The sequence below is a fragment of the Watersipora subatra genome, chromosome 1, assembly GCF_963576615.1.
Source record: "Watersipora subatra chromosome 1, tzWatSuba1.1, whole genome shotgun sequence".
NCBI lineage: Eukaryota > Metazoa > Bryozoa > Gymnolaemata > Cheilostomatida > Watersiporidae > Watersipora > Watersipora subatra.
The window spans coordinates 63,788,997-63,816,458 of NC_088708.1; the positions used below are offsets into that span (position 1 = coordinate 63,788,997).

The 27,462-nt window shown below is 35.3% G+C and overlaps 1 protein-coding gene across 1 annotated transcript in view; it reads left to right on the forward strand.

The window, feature by feature from the left end:
* Positions 1-4,428, forward strand: part of LOC137390230 (receptor-type tyrosine-protein phosphatase alpha-like) — a 33,427-nt gene extending 28,999 nt beyond the window's left edge. Inside the window, exons 28-29 of the mRNA XM_068076546.1 lie at positions 674-809; positions 4,354-4,428. Of these exons, the coding sequence (XP_067932647.1) occupies positions 674-809; positions 4,354-4,428 (211 nt within the window). The remainder of the gene's footprint in view (positions 1-673; positions 810-4,353) is intronic.
* Positions 4,429-27,462: the final 23,034 nt, after the last annotated feature.

Consider the following 27,462-nt stretch of genomic DNA (forward strand, 5'->3'; position numbering starts at 1 on the left):
GTCTTTGTTACTTTGTGAGCGTAGGTCATGAATTACAACATTTGAAACATGTGTTCTATCATAGTATCCTGTTATATGTGTTTTTAAAGGATGTAAACAGGCTAATTTGTATTTAGTCCACATAAATGTATATATAAATCTCAAAGTCCATTATTCGGTGTGCCCAGCTATAGCTATTAAAATCTAGGAATAAAATATTTGCTTCTTTCTGGATTCGATCTCAGAAATCACCAGGCGATAATCTAACCAATTTAGCTATGTGAGATGCAATGAAGATGCAATGAATTCATTAGGTGATATGAGTTGTTATCTCGGTTAAAATACGCATAGCACTTTGTGTTACGCAAAGTCACTAAAGTTTGCTCAAGGCTCTCATTATTATGTTAAGCAATACTAGCTTACTGAAAATAGTCATTGGCAATGTGCCACGCTAGTGGCAAGTGGCAGGCAACTATATTACCTGCCACTGTTTGTGAGCTGTTTTTAATACCCGTGCTACGCCAGCTTTGGCTAGTTAGTTAATGTATATGAAAATTTTTTTGAGATGAGAGAACATTGACACACGAGCTCAGTACTGGAACCCGCTTTGAGTTTGAGTGAGGTTGTATTATTAGTTAGTTTGATTATTAGTTAACCTCTTTATTGTTAGTTTAATATTGAAAAATAATTGCAGGCTTGGAACAACAAGGTGTGGCCTTATTGTAACTGCATACAACGCCCTGGCTAAGCTCAAGACTGAACAGGAAGTAGACCTCTACAATACAGTGCTCATGGCAAGGTGCAGAAGAAAGCAATTTATCTCTACCATTGTAAGCACTCTTTGTTTTTACAATGGTTTTGCTTGGTGTAAACGTAAAATAGTGGAGTTTGTTAAGGTTTCCTGATTGTACCACGAGCCGGAATGTGGCAGATCATAGCGCAGGGTAGCTGATTTTACTGAAAAGATCTCTAAAGTACGAGCATCCATAGATCTCAGTCTAAAATTTGTGAAGACCAAACATTAGTTGAAGGTTCATCATGTCTAGTCAATCATATAGTATAAACTATATTAAATGCCGAGTTTCTAAGCTGTGCATTAAGTTTCAAATTAGTGACTTTTTGAAACACTTCTTAAAATAGGTAGTGTTTTGCTTGAAATATATTACAGAGGATAGTCTAGTTCAATATAAAACAATTTTTGTTTAAAATAATTAGCCATAACACTTTTGTAGTTCACATTTGTAAATTTATGCCTCTATTTTCACTATCACTGTTCTTATTTTAAATATTAACGGACATTTGTTCTGTGTGCATCAGTACAGTAGAAACGCCTATAACGTATATAATCAGTTTCGAGATTTTTTCCGCTATGAGGATTTTACGTTATACGAATAATAAAATACATGTAAATTGCCTAATTCCCTCCAAGATTTTCTCAAACTCACCCTTTTTTCCCTTCAAAAAGAAAAATGATAGACATAACTTAATTATTTAGTGGCTGCATGGTAATTGTAGTATTATTCGTTTGCATCGATAACTTGTCTCCTTTTTTAGATCCCTCTCACTCAGTTCATGGTCCATGATTGCAGTAATTTTAAAAGAAGTTATGCACAACATGAATGTCAAGTTATCTCAAGCTTTTCTCATTTTAAACAGCAAAGTTTATTTTGCAAGAAGAAAACAATTAAAAATTTTTATGTGTCAAGTAAAACAAAAATATAACTTTACTATAAGTAGAGCGGTGTCAATCTGTCCACCTGTCTATCCGTCAAAAAGAATCAAGGTTATGATAAGATATAGCTTTTGACGATACTCCAACACGAGACATTCTGATTGGTAGACCGACACTCTAACACTGAATAATTGCTTAGCAACTTAGTATCTGTGCTTTATTGGCACTCCTGGCGGTTTCTCGCAGTGAAATACACTGCCAGGGTAATAGTATATATATATAACAAAGATAACCCTGTACATCATTTTTTCTCTCAAGTGCGGCAAGAGAGAAAGTGATATTATAAGATCAACCACGAGATGTGTGTTATTCAAACTGAATTTGAAAACCTGGGGCGATTTCACAGCTTATGTGAATTTTTTTTACGTAGTAAAAAGCTAAAACTTTACATAAATTTTTTACTTTAGGTAGAATTTACGCTACAAGAGATACATGTTATAGTGGCGTCTACTGTATATTATAAAACAACATTTAAGTTACAAGATTTAGGTACACGGAAGAAGCTGCTCTTAAAGTATAATTTAGGTTATGAAAAGTAGAAAATCTAATGAGTTTAAATATTCTGTGATGTGTAACTGATTTAGAATAGCCAACAAATGATAAAGAAAACAATATTCAAATATCGAAATTAGATTATTGAACAAACATTTCAGTTCACGCTTTCAACATTTGTACAGAACTAGTGTTGTCATTAGTCCCCAGAGCTTTCAGTTGCAATCATTTTTATCACATGTGAGATATTTTTTGCTATGATCTCTATTAAGTGGTGAGGGCAGAGCCATAATTAACTTAAAATAGGGTGAGAATCTACTGTTTATCCTATAAAGACTTACAGCAAATAATTTTAGGCATTTTTTATAAAAACATGTAGTATCATTTTCAACAGCTGAGGTATCGCAAAATTTTTATTTCACCACCTTACTGGTCCTTCGCAGGGAATGAAATATTGTAGAGTATGTTTATTATAAAAGGACCAGAGGTTTTGAGAAAAAGAACCATCTCAAAAACAACGATGCACAAGAATTGTAAACAGTGATTTGGTTGGTTGAGCTAACTTTTTGTTCATTGAAGAGGATTTCATAAACAGTCTAATAAGCTAGATTGAAATCTAACTATAGGCACACCATATGTCTCCACACATAAACTTACCATGGATATAAGCTGACCCTAGAATAAGAGCCTTGAAAAAAGGGAATTAATAAGGATTCGTACATAAGCCAAGTCTATAAATCATAGTACGCCGTATGTACCTATTAAAGCAAAAGGTTGCAGAAGTAGACTAACTTTTGTAGGCTTAGTACAACAAGTTTGTGATTGGTGAATAGTTGGATAATTAGCCTTTCTTGTTTCTGCCTAATCGAAAGGAAACAATCATCTGTTGTGTAGAGTCAATGGAAAACATATTTGCATGTCACGCTGACCTTGGCTTTGCTTTGCAAAAACACCTTTGTAACTATTTCTTTGTCGGGATGATCAGACGCAAATTGTAGATAAGATATAATTGTTGATTATATGTTGGTTGGACAGTAGTAGTAGTGACAGCAAGTATTTATTTTTAACAGTAATAATAATACTATCAGCTATAGTAATAGTGATAACTCATCTGACTAAGAATATGCTCAGCTTGTCAACCGCAGTAGTATGAAGAGGACAAAAAGTGTCCAAACCCATTTTGCAACAAAATTGTGGCATTTTTTATGGCATCAGATGTCATCAAATTTTATGCTATTTAATAAGGTTAAATATTATGACAACTCATATGCACTATTGTCAAATAAAGGTTTTACCGATTAGTTGACTATCTCAGTAAAAGATTTATTTTGTAGCGAAAGAGCTAGTGGTAGTGGTAACCATTATTGTTGGCATGTTTCTATTGCTGTTAGTTTAAAAGAAGCAGCGTAAGACATTCATTTTCTTTCATAATCAGACATTCCTTCAGTAAAATATTTTAACTGTACCAGTGATACTATTAATGCATTTGCCTGTGAGTCGCGTAAAATTCAAGCGATCATGTATATGAACAACTACAGACTTATTGCCGTTATAGCTGTACTATTATCAAACAAGATGTTTTTCGAAATGAGTGTGCAATCTCTTACCGTGAGAACAAAAGCTGAACAGAAAAAGGCTACGAGTAAGTTACACTAGTGCACTGGTTCTGTTGATTTTGATTTTAATGTTAATAATTAATCTTCACACACAGATTTTCTTAAAGAGCAAGCCATTGCTACTGTACAAAGCTAGCTGTATGTAAAAGACTGCCAGCCGAATGTTTAGCACGCAGTGAGTTGTAGTTGTTAAAATTAACTTATTAACTTACCATGATGTCGGTTCATTGCTTTCAATCAGAGTCATGCGCGTATAAACCGGACCCATTAGTTTGGTAATTGTTTTGCGTTCTAGTATCAGCTTATATGCAGGTATATGCAGGAAACCAGAAACTGTTAGAGACCATTTATATAATGTAGCAACAATAATTACTTCAAAAACATGTAATTAATGAGTCTGCTGAAAAGTTAGTGAAATATTTGGCTGACCTGACCTTGCTACAGGAATTATTTAGGTCAGTCAACTAATGTATAGTCACTTCAGTAACGCTTATCTCTGACTAGAAGTAGTAAACCACTGGTTACCTATTGCAGGAGGAGTACATGTTTCTCTATGACTTGCTAAAGCACTACACAGACTCTTTCTCTGATTATGCCAACTTCAAGTAAGACACGAGACCTCAACTGCAGAATGCTGCTCCACAATCAAAAGCTATATGCGCCAAAGGACAACCTATGCTGACTATAGCCTGATCTTACAATATCTTTGGTTGCTGACTCATAATTTTAATATTTTAGTATTTTTTATCTATTGTGGTTTCTATGGTACAAGCTTATTATCATTACTTAAATGTCTTATGCACAAAAAATCAAATTTAACTGTACACGCAAATTCCCTTCAAAAAGAAAAAAAAAATCTTATATCTACATATCTTATTAGTTTTCCCATGCTATTCATGCAACTCGATAACTTTATGCTTGTCATGTTCATGTGACTCTAACTCTATGGTTGTCATAGCTTATTCATGTAACTCTATTATATGTGTGTGTTAACGCTTTTCTCACCTAACAATAAATACAAATGCTTCCCTGGCACAAACTCCTTGTGATCATCAAATAATGCCAAGGTACCAGAAGATGATAATTTTATTCATTCTACTTTAAGGTCATGCTTAACAGCTTATAAAAATCAAGGTCTGATATAATCATGATAGCAAATAAAATACATGAGTAAAATCTAAAGACGGCACAGTATATAGTAATATCATCTCTATGACTTGAAAAGTGTTCAGCCATTACCAGGACGGACTTGCTAAAATATTTTAAATTAATTAAAATTTTAAAATTATTAAAAGAAAATAAATAGAAAAAAATTTCTACATTAAAAACTTCGAAATTTTCTTAACATATTCTATCAAATTTAGCATTAAAGCTACATTTAGTCCCTCCAAACAAATACGGTAATGGTTGTAGCGCTCTGTTGCCATACTGAGTCTGTCCTGTACTTACAATCAAATAGTGTAGCCAATCATCAGTCACTGTCAACCTGATCCGGAATGTTCCATGGCTTTTGAGAAAACTTCTCAAAGGCACTTGTGGAAGAGCCTGGAATGAGGAAAGCATAACACAGTCTATTACGCTATTATTAATTACAAGAGGAGCATGGAAGGATCTGACACATGATATCATAAAGGAGTAAACTAATGAAAAACAAATGAGTATTTAGTAAAATCGTATGGCCTACTGATACACAAGAAGTTGTCCACTCATGCCATTGTTGTGTTTAAGGTTATTCAGTCATGCTAAATCTGTTAAATCTAAATGTTCAATGAGATTAGACTAGTGCTGCACGATATCTTTGCATGTACATTCGATTATTTGGTCTCAAAATATATCGAAAATCGAAAAATATCGAACGTTGGAGTTGTCTTCTTTCGATATATAGTGTTAGGCTTTAACATAAGCGCTATGAGATATGACATTGCTAATATTGGTTGAAAAACAGGAGTTGTCACCTCGTTACAATAAAGAGAATAGACAACTCCATTTTTGCAAAATAAAATAAGTCGATATTTCCATCAAATATCGGCTTCGATATTCATATCGACTTGAAAACTGACCAATTACAAAATCATCCACTGAAATATATCGTCATATCGAATTATATCGTATTATCGTGCAGCACTAGATTAGACTGAAAAGGTATACTGTATTGAGTGAATACACCTGGTGTGCCAGGAATAAGAAAGTGGCTGTACTTAGATTCAAGGTTGGATGGCCAGTATTAAAGCACCAAATCAAAGAGCAGAGTAAAAAGTAGGGGGTCAAACGCTAGATGTGATTATAACGTTTTAAAGATGTAGGAGGCAGAAAATCAATGGAGAAGAGCTTGATTTTTTATGCAGTCCTTGTACTCAACTGCTCCTATAAGCTACCCACTAGTCAATCAGCGGTGAGATATACCTCTATGTTGGCGAGGTGGAGATATTCTTTACATTTGAAGGCCTCTCATACAATAAACCGATACACCTTAAATCTTTTAGTATTGACATTCTATTGTTTCCTGAAGTACGGTGAGGGAGATGTTGATTTACTGATGCGTATTTATTGACACTTGGCGTGTTTTTTTTCCTTTTTATACACTTGTTCTACTATTCATATATAGATAGTAGACTTGTGCTCGATATTGCCAAGGAGTGGTATTGCGATTGTCTAATATAGCTCGAGTGACATTCCTGCTCAATGATATTATGAGCTCATTGATACTTCACACTACAAATTGCGGCCTGTTACAAAAAACTAGCAGTTATCTTGTATCATTGAGTCATATTATAAACAGAAACATCTTGCAATATAGAAGTCTTTTACACAGTTGCAGCAAATTTGAGAATATTTCAAGCGTTCATCTTCTTGTACCTTAAAAAGCTTGTAACTTGAATACACACGAATGAATGGCCACAATTTGAAAAACATCTACAGCTAAACTGTGATCCATGCGCCATAAATCTATTGCCTTCTATGGTCCATGTGCCATAAATCTATGGCCATCTATGGTCCATGTGCCATGAATCTATGGCCATCTATGGTCCATGTGCCATGAACCTATGGCCATCTGTGGTTCATGTGTCATGCACCTATGGCCATTTATGGTCCATGTGCCATGAATCTATGGGCATCTATGGTCAGTGTGCCATGAACCTATGGCCATCTATGGTCCATGTGCCATGAATCTATGGCCATCTATGATACAGGTTCCATGAATTTATGGTCAGTGTGCCATAAACCTATGGCCATCTGTGGTTCATGTGCCATGAACCTATGGCCATCTATGGTCCATGTGCCATGAATCTATGGTCATCTATGGTCAGTGTGCCATGAATCTATGGCCATCTATGATACAGATTCCATAAATCTATGGTCAGTGTGCCATAAACCTATGGCCATCTGTGGTTCATGTGCCATGAAGCTATGGCCATCTATGGTCCATGTGCCATAAATCTATGGTCATCTATGGTCAGTGTGCCATGAATCTATGGCCATCTGTGGTTCATGTGCCATGAACCTATGGCCATCTATGGTCCATGTGCCATAAATCTATGGTCATCTATGGTCAGTGTGCCATGAATCTATGGGCATCTATGGTCAGTGTGCCATGAACCTATGGCCATCTATGGTCCATGTGCCATAGATCTATGGCCGCCTATGGTCCATGTGCCATGAATCTATGGTCATCTATGGTCCGTGTGCCATGATTCTATGGCCATCTATGGTCCATATGCCATGAATCTATGGCCATCTATGGTCCATGTGCCATAAATCTATGGCAATCTATGACCATCTATGGTCAGTGTGCCATGAATCTATGGCCATCTGTGGTTCATGTGCCATGAACCTATGGCCATCTATGGTCCATGTGCCATAAATCTATGGTCATCTATGGTCAGTGTGCCATGAATCTATGGGCATCTATGGTCAGTGTGCCATGAACCTATGGCCATCTATGGTCCATGTGCCATAGATCTATGGCCGCCTATGGTCCATGCGCCATGAATCTATGGTCATCTATGGTCCGTGTGCCATGATTCTATGGCCATCTATGGTCCATATGCCATGAATCTATGGCCATCTATGGTCCATGTGCCATAAATCTATGGCAATCTATGACCATCTATGGTCAGTGTGCCATGAATCTATGGCCATCTGTGGTTCATGTGCCATGAACCTATGGCCATCTATGGTCCATGTGCCATAAATCTATGGTCATCTATGGTCAGTGTGCCATGAATCTATGGGCATCTATGGTCAGTGTGCCATGAACCTATGGCCATCTATGGTCCATGTGCCATAGATCTATGGCCGCCTATGGTCCATGCGCCATGAATCTATGGTCATCTATGGTCCGTGTGCCATGATTCTATGGCCATCTATGGTCCATATGCCATGAATCTATGGCCATCTATGGTCCATGTGCCATAAATCTATGGCAATCTATGACCATCTATGGTCAGTGTGCCATGAATCTATGGCCATCTATGGTCCATGTGCCATAAATCTATGGCAATCTATGACCATCTATGGTCAGTGTGCCATGAATCTATGGCCATCTATGGTCCATGTGTTATAGCGTACAAAATGGTAACCTGAGTTCTTACATACTTCAACCACTCACAATTCACTTTCATGATATTTATTGCAAACATTACGAAAGCAGCAAGTCAGAGTTGACTAGCAATGGGCAGCAATGAGAGTTGACCTTGAACAAGACCTTGAACAGCAAACTTATCACAAACGTAACAAGCATACCCGGCTGTTTCACAATTGCACCTACCTCTCTAATGATCTTTAGCTAACAAATTGGGTAGGCAGTTCTATGCTGCCAATTAATTGGTCATCTACTAAATGCAATGAGACTACACTAGCATTCATCATTTAACTTGTGTGTCATTTTAAAGTTGTCTCCAATTTTGTGTTAATTTTAACTAGTTACAAGACTAATTCTTCGAATGACCTGAAACTTTGTTGCTCCGTGCGAAGAACTGTACTGTATAACCTGATATATTAAACACATAACTGTATTGTATCACCTGATATAATAAACATATCTGTATTGTATAATCTGATATAATAAACACATGGCTATATTGTATAACCTGATATAAGAAACACATGACTATATTGTGTAACCTGATATAATAAACACAACTGCATTGTATCACCTGATATAATAAACACATAACTGTATTGTATAACCTGATATAATAAACACATAACTGTATTGTATCACCTGATATAATAAACACAACTGTATTGTATAACCTGATAAAATAAACCCGTAACTGTAATGTACAACCTGATATAATAAACACATAACTGCATTGTATAACCTGATACAATAAACACATAACTGTATTGTATAACCTGATATAATAAACACATAACTTTATTGTATAACCTGATATAATAAACACAACTGTACTGTACAACCTGATATAGTAAACACATAACTGTATTGTATAACCTGATATAATAAACACATAACTGTATTGTATAACCTGATATAAAAAACATGTCCTGTGATCCCGTTTTAATAACATATTTAAGTGTTTTTTTTCAAGATACCATTTTCTTTTGATTAATATATAAGTAAAACTTTGCTGCTAGGGAAGAAAGGCTATTAACATTATTTTTAAAACATCCTTCACCTGTGTAGTAGAATTCGCTTGTCTTGTTCTAGCAAAAAAGGCTATTATGGCCGTTTGATGCTCAACTTTGAGTTATGCAGAGCGCAAGTTTTGTCTAAATTATGTACAGTAATACTTCGACTTACGAGCTTAATGCGTTCCGAGACTGAGCTCGTATGTCAATTTACTCGCATGTTGGTGCAATTTATTTATATATAGAACAATTAAATATATATTAATTGGTTTCTATACTCTAAAAAATGCAAATAAAACACTCAAAACAAGATATTGTAACAGAAAAAGCATGTTGGTTATTGTCCTAACTTACCACATGCTTTCAAAAAGCAACAAATAAAAAACAATGCAAGGAAATGTGATTAATTAAAATGTAAAATTAAATACATACAGTAGCAGCTAACGCTAGCATTTGCCAGTGAGGGAGATATATGTGTTATTCTGCATTACAACAGTTGAATTTGATAAATTTGGATTTTATCAAAGTCTTAAAAAACAAACTTAAAAGCAAACCTAAAAGCAAACTTTCATTTTTCGTACTTAAAATTTCTTCGGCGTTCATAGTTGGAAGTTTCTCGCTGGTTAGCTAATTTTTCCTTTGTTTTCGCTTTCACGACTAGCCGGCCATTTTAAGATAAACCTATCTAAGGACGTTTGCCTTGGTCGCTCTTTCAACGTGTTGCAACTAGGACGAACACTGGTGTCGTCACAAAGGGTTAATGCACGACCACTAGCCAACTTGTCCGAAAGTCTATTTTTGTAATTTTTATAAATAGCACCGGCCTTTTCACATAGGCATTTTTGCCTTTATTGAAACATCGTTTCAGTTACGCTGTCACCAGCCAATTGTTTATCTTTTATCCAATGTCTGAGCAGTCTCTCCATCAGCGGTCGTGAAGATCGCTGCGTCGTTTAGAAACGCATTATGGTTAGTCATTTTGCAAACTAAATGCCCTGAATATAACCTTTCGGTTTGATAATTGTAAATGTTTCTTCTATCATATTGCTGAGCCAGATCAATCACGCATACACATTTCGCATATTTTACAATAATTTTCCGTTTAATATCAATTGTTATCATTTGCTTTTTCTTTCCATTATCTTTCATTTTACTGGCAAACTTTCGGTCTATGCACCATACTTTTAATTCACATAATTCTGCACTGAAAATTGCGCACAGAAAACACGGTACAAAAGTATAACCTGAGTAGTTGAAAAATACAGAGTGATGCTGTTCTCATAAAACACCTCCGGCATACTTTGCAACTGACTCACGTGCTCGTATCTCAAACATTGCTCGTATGTTAGTGCTAAAACTTGCTTAAAAGCTGGCTCGTATCTCAAGTTTCTCGTACGTTAGAGCACTCGTAAGTTGAAGTATTACTGTACTTGCTATGAATGGAATGCTTTGTTAGAGCACAGTTGCTGGCTTTTAGTATAGTAAAAAAGTATTGTTATTAAAGACAACTTTGGTTGTTGAAGCAATGGAATTCATAGAACTCATAAGCAACTAAAAACTTAAAAGAAAAGACAGCAGAATTCTTCAAACACGATATAATTCAACTTGAATTTGAACTTTCCTTAATGTGAGTGAAATTTACTACAGTTAGCAGAGCGCACAACTCCTAGAACTCAACTACTATCAGTTGTGAGGTGATGGAGGAATGTTACATCTAGAAATTCATGTGGCACCATTGTTCAAGTAACTGATCACATATAGCACCGGTGATAGGTAGAAATTACGGTGGTAGCGGCTGTGAGATCTCAATATGTGGTCAAAAAAGATCGCAGCTCGGCATTACAGCCACGAAACTTTGCCACGAAATGTAAAATAGCAACAACATTTTTAATTTGGAAAGATTTAAAATGCCTTATCTTTCACAATAGCAGTTGAGTGGACTCGTGTCTGCTGATTGCATATCTAATTCCTGTTATGGCTTCATCGAAAATTATATGCATCAAACAGCAAAATCTATTCACAGCTGCCGACAGAATTCTAATCAAAACAGTTGATTTTACACTATGTGTGTCAGGAATTCTCGTACACTTTAAATAGTATCAAAATCAAAATAAGGAAGTGGACAACTCCTGAAGTAGTACTCACTAGGCAGGTCTCGTTCCGACCTCGCTGAGTATTTAGGCTGTTGTCCTCTGTGTGAGCTGGCATTTGTAGTTCTTACAGGACTGGAAACAATTTCGTTAGTTTTACAGCTCAATGTGTAGTCAGCAGCAGGCACACCCTGAGTATTTGGCTTGGCCCAGTCGGGTCGGCCTCCATATATCTTTTCCTCCATTGTTTCTTCGACATTTAGCTTCTGCAGAACAAACAGTAAGAGGTTGGCTGCTGCGCGTGCATGAACAATAGCCTACTGAGACAATAAGAGTGTATATATATATACATATATATATACATATATATGTATATATATATATACATATATATGTATATATATATATATATATATATATATATACATATATATATATATATATATATATATATACATATATATGTATATATATATATACATATATATGTATATATATATATATATATATATACATATATATATATATATACATATATATGTATATATATATATATATGTATATATATATACATATATATATACATATATATATATATATATATATGTATATATATATACATATATATATATACATATATATGTATATATATATATATATATATATATATATATATAGACAAAGTGGACGCTGCACAGTTCGTTACAGAGTGCTCAATGATAAATCAGAGCTAAATTATAAAATATTTATAAGTGGAACTTCACTCTATAAGTTAAACATTTTATTACTAATAGTTTCATGTGGTACACTCAGTATCACACTCTTCAGATAAAATGTCTAAAATGAATTTCATACTCCAGTATTAAATACGCTGTTATGCAGAGTTAGATAAGCTGATAATTGGATGAGTGATAAATTCTTTATTATTTACAGACCATCATTAGGCACTCTCAATAAACGTAACGAGCTATTATCATCATGCAGACATTCATCTAAGTTCTTGCTACGTAATTGTATCACTTAACTATTTGGCTTTTGGCTTCTGTACACTCATCCAATTATCAGCTTATCTAACTCTGCATAACAGCGTATTTAATACTGGAGTATGAAATTCATTTTAGACATTTTATCTGAAGAGTGTGATACTGAGTGTACCACATGAAACTATTAGTAATAAAATGTTTAACTTATAGAGTGAAGTTCCACTTATAAATATTTTATATATATATATATATATATATATATGTATATATATATATATATGTATATATATATATATATGTATATATCTTCTCATTCTCGAGTTTTAGACTCGAGAATGAGAAGTGTGCAAGTTTAAGGAGTTGAGGTGCAAGAAATAACGGTGCGTCATCACCCCGGCCCTCAGCCCAACAACTTCTAAAGTGAGTACCGCAGGCAAGAGTGAAGGGTTAGATATTAATAAAACAATTAATTGCCAATCATGCTACTGCAAACAGACTTCAAAAATTGTAAATCTGTCCTTGGCTATGCTGTCTTACATACATTAGCAATATATTGTGCTCAGCTCATGTGTCAGAACAACCCACAAAAACAAGCAATGAAAGATGCTAAGGCTAAGCTAGCTTTTAATAAATAACACATCTAGCCTGTGATACTACCTGAGGAGCAATGGAAGAACGACTGGTGGCTGGTAAACTCTCCATATCAAACTGTAACAAGATTATAAGCAAAAGCGTGTCCAGTGTCATCTATATGAAATCTGTGAATGCAGAGAAAAAGTGCACGAATGCTGAAACTGAATGCCTAACATGTGTCTAGATATGATATCAAGAGCAAAGGTGGTAGAAGACCAAGTTGTGATGAACCACCCATCATCTACCAAAGCTTGCTGAGTATCATGTGATGTTAACTTTTCTCACACTAGCTAAACCAGCAAAAATCTACCAATCAGCTTTTAGTGTTGATCGAGAAGTTAGGGTAACTAAAAGATCCTTCACCGAAACTGTAGCAGGTTCAATGTCCTTAAAAGATCCATGATAAGTCAAGTTTTGATCTCCGTCAAACAATCAGCAGTCCAGCTTTCACTAAAATCACTGGATGCGTATGCTTAGCATGTGTACTCACATTCAGTGATTTTGACTTGGTGTTGAGTTCATGCTTCCCTGTCTTTGTCTTACTCTTAGCATTGGCAGCAAGGCTCGCTGACTTCGGGCCAGACAAGCCATGTTGTCTCCTAATAACAACAAACACGATTCATGCAGGTGAATGAAATACATCAAATAGTAAAAGCTAGAAGACTAAACACACATTGAAATCTGATCAAACAGAATAAGACTGCTACTAATGCTGGATTCTGTACGAAGTTGTTGAAAATCACCATAATATATTCATCTGCAAAAAACACAGATGAATTTGCAGATGGGCATATGTTTGACAGAGAAATGGTTTTGCTAGAATTAAACCGTGTGCAATAATTCTATATATACATCAATAAATGAGTATTGATTGGGATATTTGATTATCTCTATTAATAAATCCCCCATTGTCACTGTGTCTGTCTGTTAGTCTGCGGGAACTTTTGCATTTCCATGTTTTTTGGCTGATTTCATTCAAACTTCACTTGCTCCGTGCCTTCAGCCAAACCGCTAAAATATTTGGTTTCCTATTGTGCTAGGACCTGAGAACCAGCCTCTCAAGCACCCACCCTCAGGGCTACCTGATTACAAATGAAACACCCACCCTCAGGGCTACCTGATTACAAATGAAAGCGATCTATCCTGGTCATCATCAGCGTAATGCAAGTTGTAAATAACTTTTACTCATCAGAGTTGCTACTCTAAGTTTTACATTTCATATTGATGTAATTGTGTAGTTAGTGTCTGGCAGAGGCTTCTTAGTGCGGCATAAGAACACAGTGAATGTGGATCTATCCACTTTGTTCCATTCAACTACTGTGGCTGTATTCTGGCCATACCCGCTTATTGTGCAGTCATAAGTTATGATGTAAGCTATAAATTGCTTTACATATTTTGCATGAAATTTGTTTATCATTTAAAACACGCCGGTATGGCTATTTCTTTGCATTTGTTATAAGGCCCAAAATATACATAAAAAGGCCCAAAAAAATACTTGCAGAAAAAATTGGTGAAACTTTTTAAAGTTGATCATTATTCTACTGACTGCAGCAATAAGCGTCCAATAACCACAACTCCAATTTCTACAAAGTGTTCGTGTGAGCAACCCATCAAAGATCAAGTATGTCGACTTTGTACTCTGTTTACACTCTCTTGCAACTTTATTCGTCGAAATATTTTCACAAATATATTCCACGCATTCAATAAAACTATGTATATTGTTCTTACGCGTCTGTTTTATCATCATTGTAATGCTGTCACTTTTAGCACTGATATTTTAAAACTTACCATAAAAAATCGTTAAACTTTTTAACCCTTTGACCGGGTATAAGCCCCCCCAAAAACAACCGAAACTCGTGTAATTTATATTTGGAAAATTCAAGAAATTTTGTATTTTATGAATATACATAGCTCGAACTGAAATGTATTTACATATGTACTTAAAATTTACATAACATCTATTTAATAATGTACTGCTACCAAAAAAATACAACAAAGTACAATTGTCTATGTGTGGAATGCTTGAAAGCACTCCTTGCGGCAGAGTCCAACGCCACAGCTTTTACACCATGTAGTTATTCGTGTTCCTTTGTAGCCGCTAACCCTGCTCTTGCTACAAACAGCACAGACTTTACGTTTCTTATCTGGAATTGTCTCACAAAAATGTCTAGCTGTAAATCTTGACTGCATGTCACCCAAGCTTGGTCTACCAACATGCTGTCGACTTTCTTGGTAACCACCGAGCAGGCCTTCAATTACCTCTACAATAAAGTTATAATGCCCCATTGGCTTTGTGATGTTGGGATTTAGCTTATACATAATATACGCATTTGTCATTGTTCTGTCCAGGAGATGGAAAAATATTTTTTTCCAGCATTTCATGGTTCTTCGCTCAGAAGCATAAGCATCGGTCATTTGATCAGCTACGTCAACACCACCCATCCCACCATTGTATTCCACCACCACAGTTGGTAATGTTTTGACTTGACCGTTCCAAAGCGTCTTCTCGCATGTCTTTGCAGAAGCGTGTGTAGACAGCATGCGTACTTGCTTCCTGTCTACCCAAGACAATGCCATGATCTGGCCATTTCTCATTACATTCATTTCCCCTTTGGTTGTCAGCTTAGCATTGATGCCGTCAGGCAGACCTCGGCGACCTTTGCGTACTGTGCCAGTCACATATATTTGCCTTTTGAGCATTTCTTCACAGAGAACACGACTAGTGTAATAGTTATCTACTACCAAATGATGATGTTTGCCACTGTGATTTTCTAAAAGCTTATTGCAGACATCGAACGGCTGCCCTTTGTCGGATACTTTGAGTGCTGATGTATGATAAACGGTATTATGCACATACCCGGTCTTTGAGTCGGCAAGATTGTATTCCTTCGGGCCCCACTGGTGGTGTTTCTTTATGCGGATGTAGTTGACTAGACAGTGACGGCCTTTGAAACCTACGATTGTTTCATCTATGGATAATACTTTGAAGAGATCGTAACCTTGTTGCCACCTAGCTGTCAAATGTTCCAGAACTTTCCTGTACTTGTATTGAGGATCATAACTTGCACTCGAGCGTGGAGGCTCATTATAACTGTCAGAAACATGTAGAAATCTGAGCATGAGGTTGAATGTGTCCTGCTTCATGGTCTCTCGGAATACTGGGTGGTTTTGGCTGTGATGTTTTCCATCAAAGTAAGCATTATTATTTGGAGCTTTCCACAATCCCTTGTTCAAACTCAGTCCAATAAATGCCCTTAGTCGCTGTACTGTTGCATTCTCCCATAAATTCAGCTTAGACCGTGCCTGCAGTACTCCCATCTTTGCATAAGTGTACTCATAGTACTTATTAGTTTCTGCTGCTATGAAGTCCCACAAACTACTTCCACCTTGATTGACAGGAAGGAAAAAATAATCAAAATATTCCACCGGTAAAGTATCAGCAGGTGGTGTGAAGTTTGGCCCGGTGTGAGCAGAGAAATCGTGGAGTGATGGAGGCTTGTCATTATCTAAGTCAGTAATTGTTTTCCATTGGCTTAAAGTCGATGTGGTTGCAGTTACTTCATCTTCTAGTCTCTCAATATTATAATCCTGTGTATTAGTGCTAGTAGCACGGTTATTCCTTGATATAGAGCTGCTGCTACCACACAATGTACTTCTATTTACAACGGCTTGAGTGGATATAATATCGTCATCGTCTGAGCTGCCGTAACCATCACTTTTCTCTGTATATTCAAAGTCTTCAGAGTTAACATCACTTCCATCGTTTGAATCCTTATCATATTGCTCTGACAAAAGATTGCTAACGATCGCAGGATCAAATAAATTTTTACTTTTTCATTTGGAACGCCGTGCCACGATTTGACTGGAATTTCCAACTTCCATTTTTTCGAAAGCGTCACGAATTCGTATTTCTTTAGCTTATAGCACAAAACGACGCCTCTCAGATAATCGTTTCAAATTAAATATTTTTAGATAAATATCTTACCGATAATATTTAAGAATTGCTAGCGTTCATATCCTTTATTTAACGTTACTAGGCGACTGCTTTATAAACGTCTACCGAAATAGACATAAATGTCGTTTCCCCACGCAACCGATAAACGACATTCCGGTCGTTTCCCCTGTCAAAGGGTTAACCTTAGCTCGAAGGAGTACATATCATTGTCTGATAAACATGACGAGCCTGTTGGTCACTTGTGATAATCGAAAAGTGCTGCAAAAATTATTTGCGAAGTATTGGGTCACATGATCAGATTACGACTTGACGATTGAATAATGCCGAAACAAAACTGTGAAGTAGCGAGCATCTATATTTGATACGGGGTCTTCGGTAAAACACGAAGTGTTTGTCATAAACTAGTACTACAATAAGTTTTGTATTGAGCTTTTTATTGGCCTTTCAATTCACGTGAGAACATACATGACAAGACGATAACCAAATTTCGTGGTTTTACATCATCGAAATAAAGATATTCCAATCTACGGCGGGTTTCGTTTTTGAGCTTTTAAGAGCTTGTTATCACATTTCCACATATTTGGCACCTACAACACAACAAAGTAAGACATGGTAAATCTTTTGATACCAAATCCCTGTAATGTGAATTTTGTTGCAAGTCAACCTTTAAGCAAATTGATACAAACTGATGCAACATCGTCAAACAAAGACACGAGAAATTATCGATGATTTTTGTTGCTTTTGAAAACCATATTGCATACGTGTATCATTAACAAAAATGCTTGGAATATGAAAATTCTCCCAAACTTTAAAGATCTGGTTGCGTCAAAATGTTGATATAATGAGATCAAGATCAATAAAAGGCTAAAACATCAGCTACAATTTGATGTCATTTTTGTCTTTGTAGACCAATTCTGTTCAGAGATATATGTGTTTGAATGTGGCCATCTTTTAAAAAGCTCACATTCCAGCGGGTGCTTCTTTCGAGACAGAATTAGTGATACATCTGAAAAGAGTCCACGAACAATAAATATAAGGTTGCTTCATTAGCCAATCATCAGCACGAAATCTATATATATGTTGTAATAAATTTTATCACTCGTAAAACGCTTTGACTGTGATCTCAAATTTAGGAATTTTACTCTATTATTAAATCACATGGACATCGATATTTAATAAATTAATTTACATCATTACTTTAATGAATTACTCAATCGACACGTTTTATTGATGAACAACAGAATTGTAAAAATTCGAGGTGGAATGAGACAGGTTTTTTATTTTCGAGACGAGACTCGAGACACTGTCTTGTAAAAATTCGAGACTCAAGACAGTGAAATAATGAGCATTTGGTGATGATATCACAACACAGTACTAGCGTACTTAGTATATATAAAATTGATAAACCTCTTTTTAAATTGAATTTTCACCTGGTGTAAACGATTTGAATACAACATTTTAATAGTGATATGCATGTAATTTTTGTAAACAAAAGTGACACAAACAGCTCTAAAATACCGAAGCTATATATTCTAAGAATATTGAGTTTGATTGATCATAATTATTAAAAAACATATTGCTTTGTACATGTATATTTTTAACATCTATTGAATAAGTTTTATATTTAATGTAATGTGTAATGAAACCGATAGCCGTCGCTCTACAAAGAAATACCGCAACTAAAAGAACACACGATAACACTTTCATTCTTATCGTTTCATTAATGTTAAGTTTTGTTTGTGTATTAACTGTAGTATGTGAATTATATTTAAATTGTACTCATGAAATTATATGAATTACTGTATACATGTACATGCGTATTCTTATATTGAACTAACAATAACGGCATTGTTAACCGAACACAGACTATGGTCGACACGGCCTTCTGTTTGTTTCTCTGTGTCCGGGCAAGTTTTACCCGCGATTGGTAGTATATAAAAGAGGCCCGAATTTTATGAAGGGTAGTTGGTGTTTAGACACGATAAAATACAGACATTTTACTTGCAATAGTCTTATTATCCGAGGATTATCCGAAGAGTAATTAGATAGGACCCGGTATCTGTTTTAAGGACACTGAACCGAACTACAATATATTAACAGGGCCGTTGTCCGGACTACATGACTAGACTCGGTGGCCAACATAATCAATAGCAACAGGTAGTAACGGACCGGGTATAACTTTAAAGGCAGTTGCCCGCAATCTATTACAATATATGGAGTTGCTGCTACCGCAAGAAGCCATGTTTTAACAACCGTGCGCAGGCGCTTTAGTTCTGTATCCTGTCTCGAGTTTGGCAATAGTCAAGTCGAGACGAGACCGATACGAGACAGGTCGATACTCGAGACGTCCCGTGTCTCGCTCCACCTCTAGTAAAAATTGCTGTAAAGTTACTGCAAAGGTGACTCCGAGTTTTCTGAGCATCAGGTGGTTAAAGTCCGGCTGAGGAAGATAGGAAAATGGAGGTAAATTTATCTTTCACTTTGAGTTTCCTATAGATATACTGTTGAGTTTACGTTCAGCTTTAATTTCCCTGTTTGAGGTTATAATGTGATTTCCTGTGCGCGCATGCAAGATACGTATGCATGGTGAGTTCTTGACAGCTTCTTTTTAATCCATAGAATTTAACAATACAGTAGCTTAGATTGATGAATATACTAAAAACAATTAGTGCTCATTAATACATGTACTAATTAATAGAATTATAACTTTTTGCTATCACCAATCATCGTTTTATAATTTTTTTTCATTTCACCTATTTATATTTGCTTCAAACTTTTTAGGCAGTTTCAACTAGTACATTAAAATTATGATATGACTTTAGATGTTTACTTCTCACTTGTAAAAAGTGAAGAAAATCGATTGATCAATGCACATCTTTAACTTCCCAAACCAAAGCTTCGAGCCGTTGACTTGGCGTACTTATGCTCTTGTTAAACATTTATTCATTTTTAAAATTACACTCGCAATCTATATAACTCCCATTTTGAAAGCTTTCGGTAGATACGCGTTAGAATGACATATCTATGAATGACATATATTTATTGCATTTGTTTTATTGATTGCATGATGTTTATGTGATCCCACCAGCCGAAGCAGTTTTGTCAGTGTGAAAACTGTCATAAATGGGAAAGAGAGACTTGAATGTGTGCTGCATAAACCATGATGTTTTTTTGAGTTTGCTGCAGCAGATGAATTTGTCTTATTGTATGAGCTGAAACTATTTGGGTAGCCACGAGTTGTATAGATACTTTTTAATAAGAGCTTTATGCCGAGATGCAGACTTTTTTGCTTGTAAAAATTATATAATAAAATAATATTGTTGAAGTTAATGCAAAACATGATTTGCAGAACATTGAATACATCATAACCCCGTTGACACCTGTGCTGAAATCTTGTCTAATAGATGGATTTATGAAGTTCAATCAGAGCGGCATGGACAGACACTTTGGCATAGTTCGACCATTTGTTTAGTACTTGAATCAACTACCGCAATCAAACGTGGTCAGTGATTTTTTTTTCAAATTGATACTAATAATGACTCGATAATGTTGACAATACAATGTACATGACTTTTAGGGATGTAGTTGGTTTTGCCACATATTCTTTTGAAAGAAGCGGCTTGCTTATATTACTTAGAGAGAAACTGATTTTCGGTGTGGGGAATGATATACAGCCCCCCCCCTAGGATAGACGAGAGACATCATGTAGGCGGGACTTTTGGAGGCTGTATATCATTAGTGTGAGTAGCGACGGAACTGTGCCCATACAAAGATCTTATTCTACATAGTTTGCTCAAACATAATTACCGTAGACCGGTAGAATTGGTAGTCGGTACTAAAATGTTTACACAGCATTTAGAAGAAGCTAATATGACAAGTTTTTAATTATCCTTGTTTGAGACGTTTGAGGCGTTTGAGACATTGGTAATAATGTATCTGTAGCTGGATTTAAAATTTTATTCTAGCCAACACGAGCAAATACAAGATAAAATATATGTCAATAGAGCAGTGTAGGACTAGACTTTTATCACAATAGCCGATGAGAATACAAGAGATAAGAGACAGGTTGTATCACGTGTTACATCATTTTGGGCAAGTCTGGGCATGTTTTTTTAGCCTGAGCATTTTTACCGCAATCAAATTTTTTCGATTTTAATTTTCAAATATCTTGACAATGAGATCGCCTAACACAACAAACAACATATCAACTGATAGACAAAGAAAAGTACTTTCTTTTAAAATCAACTCAAATTTGACTCAACCACATCTTCAGGGCTTACTAAAAGATTATCGATATTCAAATCGAGTTTGAAAACTTGCATCAATTTAATACTTTATGTTATATAAAATGTTTCTGTAGTACAAAGCAAAAAACTTTCTATACTTTCTCACGGTATGTGAACCTACGTTATAAGAAGTATATGTTATTGAAGCGTCTAATGTACTGACATTTGAAACACTGTCTATTAGAAAAAAATTTATACCAACTCAATCAGCAGAAATTTTACATTTGATGATGCCAAAAAAATTAGCATTGCGTTGCTAATTAATAATGAAGTCAGACATTTTCCGGCCCCTTTTACTACTACAACAAGTAGCAATTAGTAATAAAGAGTCAATTTTTGATGCAATCTCGGTAAGTGGGGTTAGATCGCACGGATTGAATATGCGTAATAGCGATAGCAAGTTAGTAAACTCAATACTCCGTGCGTGTGTGGCGTTTTTAAAGTTACCTTTATTTAGACCTATCAAGTATGATTTTTCAAAGTCAGAACTCTGCTTAAGTAATACAAACTTAAAACAGCCCAAAATTGCCTCGCAAAGTCTTTGCTATGCAAACAAGAAATAATAAAACATGACGTCGCATAAGTCAAACGATCGTATTATTTTCATTCACCCGATTAGTAATAGAGATATAAATGATACCTACAAAGACTGCATTGGCAATTTAACTGATGCAGAATTAACTGATAAAAAGGGATGTTTTGATGTAGATAATTACCTTTTTTAATCGATGCCGAAGATGGTTACGTAGAAAGTACCGCACAGTTAGAAGGCATTAGAGTTCAGACTGCATTGAGAAATTTCATTCACGAAAGTGAACGTCACGCTGGTAATGAAAAACTTGACCTTCATAAACACTTTATTTTTTTTAATATTCATGTAAATTGGGTTCAGGAGGTTCCAAATGTATAACTTAATTTGAGAACAATGAAATTAGTCTCTGCAGATATGCTTGCCCTGAACTATCTAGTACTGAGTTGGATATTGCTATTTTAGCAAAGACTGAATGAGAATTTCATGCTAGTAAGCACACAGTTACTACAAAAAGAGCTAGTAATCCATTTAGAGAAAAAGCTAAAACGGAATATAAACGCCATAGTAAGCCAGTATGCAGACTTATGTTTGCACATATGCACACTAGTGCAGCACGATATCTTTGCGTGTCCATTCGATTATTTGGTCTCTAAATATATCGAATATCGGAAAAAATGGAACATTGGAGTTGTCTTCTCTCGATATATAGTGTTAGGCTTTAACATGAACGATATGAAAGGATATAAGTTGACATCAGTTAATAAACAAGAGTTGTCCCCTTTTTACAATGAAGAGAATGGACAACTCCAGTTTTGCAAAATAAAATAAGCCGATATTTTGATAAAATATTGGCTTCGATATTCATATCAATTTGAAAACTGACCAATTATTAAATCATCTACTGATAAAAAATCGTCACATCGAATTATATCGTGTATTTGCGCAGCACTAATGCACACTATACGCCTCAACACACTGGACAAGATTGTAAATCACTACAAGTCAGTCCAGTCAATTATTCCAAGGAAGCTAAATCGTGGAAGCAAAACAAATACCACATATGAGCAGTCCGTATGCTTTCAAACATTCATGAAAAATTTTCTGCAACAGCGCAGTTTAGTGTTACCTGGTAGATTGAATGGAATATCCAGAGAATTTAAAAAAGTGTTGCCTTCACACATGAATAAAAAATACGTCTACAGACAATATTGCTAAGCAAGTTCGATTGGTGAATCTTTGAACGTCAGCAGCTAAAGTATTACACGAGTGTGGAAGTTGCTGTTCCCTGAAGTACGCTGCTGTGTAAACCCCTGTCAGATCTGTGCTGAACAGAAGACTGAAGAGAAAGTAACAGTGAAGTAGCCATAACCAGCAACATATTTTATCTTTGATTTTGACTCAGTATGAATCATTACTAATATGGAGCATTACTAATATTGAGCAATACTCATGGAAACATTTTAATTTAACTTTTTGGATTTAGAATAAAGTTTCATTGTTTTGCTTACAAAGTGAAAGGTATTTTCATGTTACATGCTACCATATCCTTGTCCAATAACAAATTAATATTTTTGCAATCTACAAATTTCGTTATCAACTTGTAGCTAATATTATCTATAGACATGAAATAATTAGAACTTTCCAATTTAAATATTCAGATTCAGCATAAAATTCTGTCCTATATAATCTATGTATTTGTGGAATTACAGCTAAATTTAATAGTGGTTGCTAACATGATTCTAACTGTAAACAAATAGTTACATCACTCGAAACTTTAAATGTGATTATCTCGGATTCACATTTCATCCGTTTTAAAAAGATCCCTGTAGACTTTTGACTATAAAGTCAGTTCTAAACAACGTAAAAAAAAATTTTCTGCAGAAAAAATTTTAAATTTTCCTTTGTTAAGTAGAGCAACTTTCGAAATTTTGATAATTTACAATTTAACTCCACTATTTGAGATTATGACCCATTTATCTACCATTTACGAAACCTTTGTTGCTGTAAAGCGACTGACATGGCTGGTCTTTGCGAAAAAGAAATTGTGAGAACAAAAATAAAGCTTCCGTAAAGCAATGAAACCAAGATTGCCATGGACTGTAAACATGTTTGTTATTAGTTCCATGCAGGCAGACCGATGTTTCCTTTCATTCAAATACAAATATGATAGGCTACTCATTAATTAGCAACGTTTTTTATGCCGTCTTGTGTAAGAGCTATACTTGTGCGGCTCTTGGCTATATGCATACATTGTGCTGAGCTGCACTGTGCTGATTGCTATACCCACTAGTTAAAGGACTAGGGTAAAATCTGCTTGTCTGACTTAAAAATGTTTTCACTCTGAAAACCTAAGCAAAAATCAATAATAAATTCAGTTAAAATTTGCAAAAATGGTTAACATTTCAACAAATATCCTCATACTATAGCTCTGAGTGTGTCACAAATTGAATACAGCAACATTGTCTGATATTTTATTTATACATAATTTAAATAATAGTTGTATAGACAACTCCTTACATTGATATTTTGTATCCTGACTACCGCTTTACTCATTTTGTGGATTTAGAGTGTTATAGCCTTTGGGTGTCTCAAGCTGCTCAATGTAATGACTACAGTCTCCAAAACCCACGGCAATCATTTGTAAAAAGTCTAGACTCAATAGAAGTAAGGGACCAAGCAACTTACCCTTTAGTTTCTCGCAACAACTGTAGACACGATGATGGGGCAGGGAAAGGGGGACTATAGTTTGGTATGGAGAGCTCATCTTGGTTATCAAAATCAACAAATTTCTACAAAAGTGGAAGGCTTGTAACATACTATAAGAAAAAAAATGATGAGTACTATGCCAGAACCTAATCACTATCCGTTTGGTTTGAGGACATATTGAAAGTGAAATACTATAAAACTTGTAGTTGAATGCTACCTCTATTTGACTGCCAATATAAGAGAATAGTGGAAAAACAGAGCGCCAGGGCGATCAAAAAGTAGTTTTACGATATGTGCCAAGTTATTATCCTTATGTTTATCAAAACATAAAAAATAGAATTTTTGGTATCAAGTCTAAAATAAATTACGATTGCACTGCAATAAACCTCAACCGAAACGGAAAAAATTCAAAGCAACAGACAAACGGCAACAAGATACCAAGTCATAAATATCAATTGTAAAAGGTCAAACAAGTTCCATACAGTCAAAATCAACACACAATCTAGTAAAGACAGTTAGATATACATGTATATGCCTTTTGCTCGGGTTATAGTAAGGAACATATAAAGCATTCTCCAGCGATAACACTGGTTATATTGAGTCAAGAATGCAAAAAGGTTAAAAAATATCAGAAGTTTATAGTCGCCCTTTACTAAAACCCCATAATAAGCTTTTCAAATGTCTTAATCACCGACACCTTAGCCGCCGTAATAAAATCATTGTCTCAGAAACAAGCAGGTAAAAAACATCCCACGCTATCATACTACTCAAACATACTAAGGGAGGTGGATAAGAAATGTAGCACAAGCGAACAAAGGTTATACACTACAACATTAGCAATAAAGCACTCTCAAACCCACGATAGAAGTGATTGATCGGCTTTCAGCTAGATGACAGACAACGCCAAAAAGCGATGAGGATGAAATAATACACAAGGAATTTCTTTGCTCAACAAATGAGTAGCATGGAACCTGAGACCTTGAGATAAAATATGGTGAAATGACTAAAATATGGAAGTGAGTGCAAGTAGGGGTACAGGAACAGTAGTATGCTACATGGGTGGTCTTGCTCCCTTTGCATTTAATGGTTGTACTCAATAACCTTACATGCTCTTTTAGAGTACAGTCAACCTGACACGCTAGCAGCTGAATTATCTGGTAATCTTATTTCAAAGGAATATTTCTAGTATAAAATGGCTAAATATGCATTTATACTTTGCCGTATTCTAGAAAACCACCTAAAATAGCAAAATACGATGAAAATAGGTTTTTTACTTGTTCAAATTAACTACCTGCACTCATAAGGTAACAAATTCAATGGTTATGATCTGCAATAAAATGTAAAAGTGTTTTGTACAGCACAATATGGAGCTGTAGCATACAGTAGCAGTATGTAGCAGAGCGTAGCAGTCTATATACAGTAGCAGTACACAGCAGTCTATAGCAGTACATTGCAGTGCATTGCAGTGCATAGCCGTGCATAACAGTCTATAGCACTCCATGTAGCGGCACATTGTATGGAGTTCTTACCGTTTAGACAAACGTAGCGGCTAATGGCTGTGAGAGAAACTTGATACAATACGCTGGGTAAGCTGTAAATTGTGACGTTGCGTAACATAAACTTTAAATTTAATTTAAACAAGATTAGCTTACCAAACACACATTTAAAGATAAGTTCTAATCTTTTAATAAAGCTAATTCTATTTTTGTCTTCACTTTCATTTTTATATTATCTTTTTCCGGCTTTGCGCTTTTTGGCTTGCTTAAAGTATCACTTTATCCAGACATTTTAAATGTTTTTCAAACAGGTCTGTTGAGAAAACAAGTGATGCTGTTTCCGTGACCAACCTCTCTATCCTTAGACACTTAGCGGAGGCATTAAGAATTGTCTTCCATGTTCATATCTCAAATTTGTCAACGCAAAAACTTGCTCAAAATTTGACTCGCATCTCATGTTTTTTGTAAAGTAGATGCACTTGTATTTCGGCGTATGAATGTACTACGCTTAGCTTTTAATAAATATGTTTCCAGTATAAGGTGAGTCATGAAATAATGATGAACATGTGCTTGATGGATATGATACTACTGCAAATGTTTTTACGAGTTTTTAAAAATGAACCTCTTTAATTTTAGCCCGAATAATTGTGAATTAGTTTTTCTTTCTGTTTGACGACATTTGCTGTAGGTTGCCTGAGTTTCTTACTAGTGCTTTACCAAATACCATTGTATTATGAGCGCATTTAGATATCTCTATATATGTATCTATATGTGCTCATATAGATGTACAGTCAAACGGATAACTACCCCACGAATAGCTCGGACACATTACTAACTCGAACGGATTTGTTCGATCTGTTCCCACGCGACGATAAATTGCTTTAGATAACTCGAACTTAGCATCATTAACAGCAAACAGTTTTCTTGCCCAAAGATTACCAAGACGGTTGTTATCACTTTAGAATATCACTTTATTCTAAGCCATAGAGACAAACATGAATTTTTCGTAGTTCTTAGGCGTCATTATTACCACCATCGGCAAAATATTTTCACCTTTTTTAACGGTTTGCAAAAGGTCTAATTTTACCAAACATCCGCTTTGCGATGGCTGCTCAAAAGCAAGGGAAAGCAGATAAACATAACTTTAGGTTGACTTGCAACAATATTCACATTACAGTTATTTGGTATCAAAAGATTCACCATGTCTTACTCTGTTGTGTTGTAATTGCAAAATAAGGGCAAACGTGATTACAAGCTCTTAAAAGCTCAAAAACAAAATGTTAATAGCAGCCATCATGAAAACTCCAAAGTTTGGAATCCCTTTTTTTTCGACGACGTACTCAACTCGACTTGGTTATTGTTTTGAC